The 4,160-nt window shown below is 38.2% G+C and overlaps 1 protein-coding gene across 1 annotated transcript; it reads left to right on the forward strand.

Moving 5' to 3' along the window:
• Positions 1-1,668: 1,668 nt before the first annotated feature.
• On the forward strand, positions 1,669-2,214 carry LOC121849211 (LHFPL tetraspan subfamily member 3 protein-like). The gene has a single exon (XM_042335456.1). It carries the CDS (start codon positions 1,723-1,725, stop codon positions 2,212-2,214), a length of 492 nt encoding a protein of 163 aa, XP_042191390.1. The 5' UTR covers positions 1,669-1,722.
• The last annotated feature ends 1,946 nt before the right edge of the window (positions 2,215-4,160 follow it).

Consider the following 4,160-nt stretch of genomic DNA (forward strand, 5'->3'; position numbering starts at 1 on the left):
GGGGGTGGGTGGGTGGGAGAAATATATATATATACATATATAGATATGTGCATCTTCTTCTAGGGTAAGCAGCAGATCCAAAAAAAAAAAAACTGGGAGAAAAAAATCCTGCAGGAACAAAGCAGGAGCAACATCGCAACCGAGATGATGTGATCATTTATCTCACAGCTCCAGAGGCTCTGGGTTCCCACTGCGATGCAACAGGGAAAAGGGGAAGAAAAAGCCAGAGAGGGAAAAAAAAAGGAAAATCCAATGCAATTCAGATCATTCCCCCAAATAAAGGAGGAATTAATATGATGCGCGATTCGGTGAGCAGCTCTGCCAAGACCAGCCAGCTATTGGGTGATTATTATTATTATTATTATTATTATTATTATTATTGTTGTTATTATTATTATTATTAACGATAGATTTGATCTGATCTGAGCTGGAGCAAAAAAATATTATTATTGTTATTATTATTATTATTATTATTGACGATAGATTTGATCTGATCTGAGTTGGAGGAAAAAAAATATTATTAATATTATTATTATTATCGTTATTATTATTATTGACGATAGGTTTGATCTGATCTGAGTTGGAGGAAAAAAATATTATTAATATTATTATTATTATCATTATTATTATTGACGATAGGTTTGATCTGATCTGAGTTGGAGGGAAAAAAATATTATTATTATTGTTATTATTGTTATTATTATTATTAACGATAGAATTGATCTGATCTGAGTTGGAGGGAAAAAAAAATATTATTATTGTTATTATTGTTATTATTATTATTATTAACGATAGAATTGATCTGATCTGAGTTGGAGGGAAAAAAATATTATTATTATTATTATTATTTGGAGGAGGGAAGGACCAAAAAAAGTCTTCGCAAAAATTAATTTTTTTTTGTGTGTAGATTTTTTTTTGGGGGGGGGGTGTGGGTGGGGGGAGGAAAAAATATTATTGTTATTATTATTTGGAGGAGGGAAGGACCAAAAAAAGTCTTTGCAAAAATTAATTTTTTTTTTGGGTGTAGATTTTTTTTTTGGGGGGGGGAGCAAAAATTTTATTGTTATTATTTGGAGGGAGGGGATTGGGAAGGAAAACAAAGTCTTCGCAACAATTAATTTTCTTTTTTGCGTGGGTGTAGATTTTTTTGGGGGGGAGGAAAAGTTATTGTTATTATTGTTATTTTTTTGAGGGAGGGGGAAGGAAAGAAAAGTCTTCGCAAAATTAAATTTTCTTTTTTTGTGTGCGTAGATTTTTTTTTGTGGGGGGGGGAGGAAAAATTATTATGATTTTCGCAGATCTTCTCCGGTGGCAAAAATGATTATTGTTTTATTTTCGCAGATTTTTCTTTTTTGGGTGGAGGGGTGGGGGGGGGCGTAGAAAAAAATTAAAATAAAAAGCTTGCAAAATTATTTTTTTGTGTGCTGGGTTTCTTTAGGTGGTGGCGGGCCGGGCGGTGGGTGGGGGGGGGGAAGAGAAAAAAAAGCCTTGTTAAAAATGATTATATTTATAATTTGTGCAGATTTTCTTTTGGGTCGCAAAATTATTATTCTTTTTTTTTGCAGGTTTTTTTGGACGATTTGTTTGTGGTGCAGATTTGTTTCTGCAACAGTAACAACAACAGCAACAGCAACAGCAACAACAACAACAACAACAGCGACTCATTGGCAGCAGATCGGCTAAAAAAAAAAGAAGACGTGTCAGGTCAGCATCTCGCCAGCGATGTTGCCAGCTCAGGAAGCTGCCAAAATCTACCACACCAACTATGTCAGGAACTCCAGAGCCATTGGCGTGCTGTGGGCCATCTTCACCATTTGCTTCGCTATCGTCAACGTGGTGTGCTTCATCCAGCCTTACTGGATCGGCGATGGCGTGGACACTCCGCAGGCTGGCTACTTCGGTCTCTTCCACTACTGCATCGGTAACGGGCTGTCCAGGGAGCTGAGCTGCCGGGGCAGCTTCACCGACTTCTCCACCATCCCCTCGGGCGCTTTCAAAGCCGCTTCCTTCTTCATCGCCCTCTCCATGACGCTCACCATGGGCTGCATCGCCTGCTTTGTCCTCTTCTTCTTCTGCAACACGGCCACCGTCTACAAGATCTGCGGCTGGATGCAGCTCACGTCAGGCGAGTTAACAGCAGCAACATCAGTGCAAAACACACACACACACACACACACATACATACTCACACTGTTTGCTGTTTCTTCCTTTTAACCTCCCCACCCTCCTGTCATCACCTGCAAAGAGCTATCATCCCCTTTTTGTAAGATCAACTTTTCTGCAGAGAATGAATGAACGCAGAGGTGAAACGGCCTTTGGTAAAGAATCTGAGTTGCCTTAAGTTGCTTGGATGCAACTTGCATCAGATCAGGCAAGTTAGCAGCAGCATCAGCATCATCAGCATAAAAAACTCATACACACACGTACGCACACTCACACTGTTTGCCGTTTCTTCCTCTTAACCTCCCAATCCTCACCCTCCCTCCCTCCCTCCCTCCCTCCCATCCATCTGCCTCTCCTACACTTGAGTTTGGAGTCTTTTTTTATATATGTATTTATAAAAGGTCATCACTTGTAAAGAGCCCTTTCCGTTTTTTTTTAAGATAAACTTTTCTGCAGAGAATTAAATGATTGGATACGCTTTCTTGCCGAGGTGAAATTGCTTTTGGCAAAGACGAATCTTGTTGGTTGACTTTGTGATCAAACTTTAATAAGATTAACTGTGTTTGGTGTGGGGAGCGAGGGGGGGGTGAATGGGGTGGAGGAGGTAAAGGAAAGGTGAGAGAGGCACGTGGGCTTCCATCGAGGATGTGCGATTTAAATGGAAGATATTCAAAATGCTTCTGTTAATGGGGAAAGGGGGGCATTTCAGAAATTATAGTGGTTTGATCTTGTTTCTCAGGTACATTGGTAAAGTAGTAAATTTGTGTTAAGTGCTTCATTCATTCCTCTTCAACAGTTATGGGTCTTCATCAACAATCCTTCCAAAGGGGCTTCAGGACAGTAGTTTTGTAGCATTTCCCATTGGACACTATTTGGGATAATAGGGCTAATTTACTTGTGAAATATGTTTTTTTTTGTTCAAATGGGTCCATCTTAATCTTGTAATTTCAAAGTAAAGATACGGATAACTTAACCGAGTGGGAGAGAAACCTCATGGGTGATGTGCTGTGAATGAGCTACTTAAGGCATTTGCTTTTGTACTTTTTGTAGTTCTGGCAGGTTTGCAACTGTTTGTTGTGTGCATCAGTGCTCTGTGCAATATGGAACTAAATTGGCTATGAATTTTCAGCCTGGCCAAGTTATTTTAGTAGCAGACTTGCAAAAAAATTAACTTAATGTTGATAAAGTAAGAACGAATTGGTTTAGATCTCTGAACACTGCATTCAGCCATTTTAACTTTGCTTTGCCTTTTGTGCAGTACAATAGTGTCCTTGTGATGGATGGATAAATATGTTTGAAATAGCATAATTATCCTCGCTAACCCGATGATAGAATTTCACATTGCTGTAACCTTCTATGGAGCTGTTCGGGTTTTTTTTTACATTAAAAAAGATTGGTGACCTAATTTCCCCTTCCCAATATTTTAGAGAATTCTCTAATTTTTATATATATAATTTAATATATATAATATAATTTTTATTCTTTGCATTTCATATATTGGGAAGAAATAAATCTGAATCCTAGAATTAAGGTGGAGCGAGACATTTCTTTAGGGAAGGTTACAATCTAGATAGAAGCTGGTTCGGTATTAATACACAAAGATCTCCTACTGTATAACACTATCTGCGATGATAACCCATGTGAGTTGGTTAATGAATGAGAGGGAATTGGTGTTTAGCACATTGATTTATTCGTGTGCCACGGAATGCGATGGCGCAGAACACGAGCAGTAAAGTTGGATTGTGAACATTATTACTATAATGTTAACACAGAAGAGGAATAAGCTTTTAGTCTCATGTATTTCGCCCACAAAATACACAGCCAATTCACTTTACAGTATACTCTGTGAAGCACTTTGAGACATCTCGACGACGTGATAAGGCGCTATATCAAATGCAAGGATTATTATATTATTATTATTATCACCATTGAGTATTAGTAAGTAAAGAAGCAGATCTGTTAACCTTTGCTTGGTTACTTGATTAATTCCATCGTGG

This window comes from Callorhinchus milii, unplaced genomic scaffold (assembly GCF_018977255.1).
Source record: "Callorhinchus milii isolate IMCB2004 unplaced genomic scaffold, IMCB_Cmil_1.0 Scaffold5, whole genome shotgun sequence".
Classification (NCBI taxonomy): Eukaryota; Metazoa; Chordata; class Chondrichthyes; order Chimaeriformes; family Callorhinchidae; genus Callorhinchus; species Callorhinchus milii.

What these genes read in the sequence shown, in the direction of transcription:
- LOC121849211 (XM_042335456.1), top strand. Translation starts at nt 1,723, where the DNA reads ATGTTGCCAGCTCAGGAAGCTGCCAAAATCTACCACACCAACTATGTC.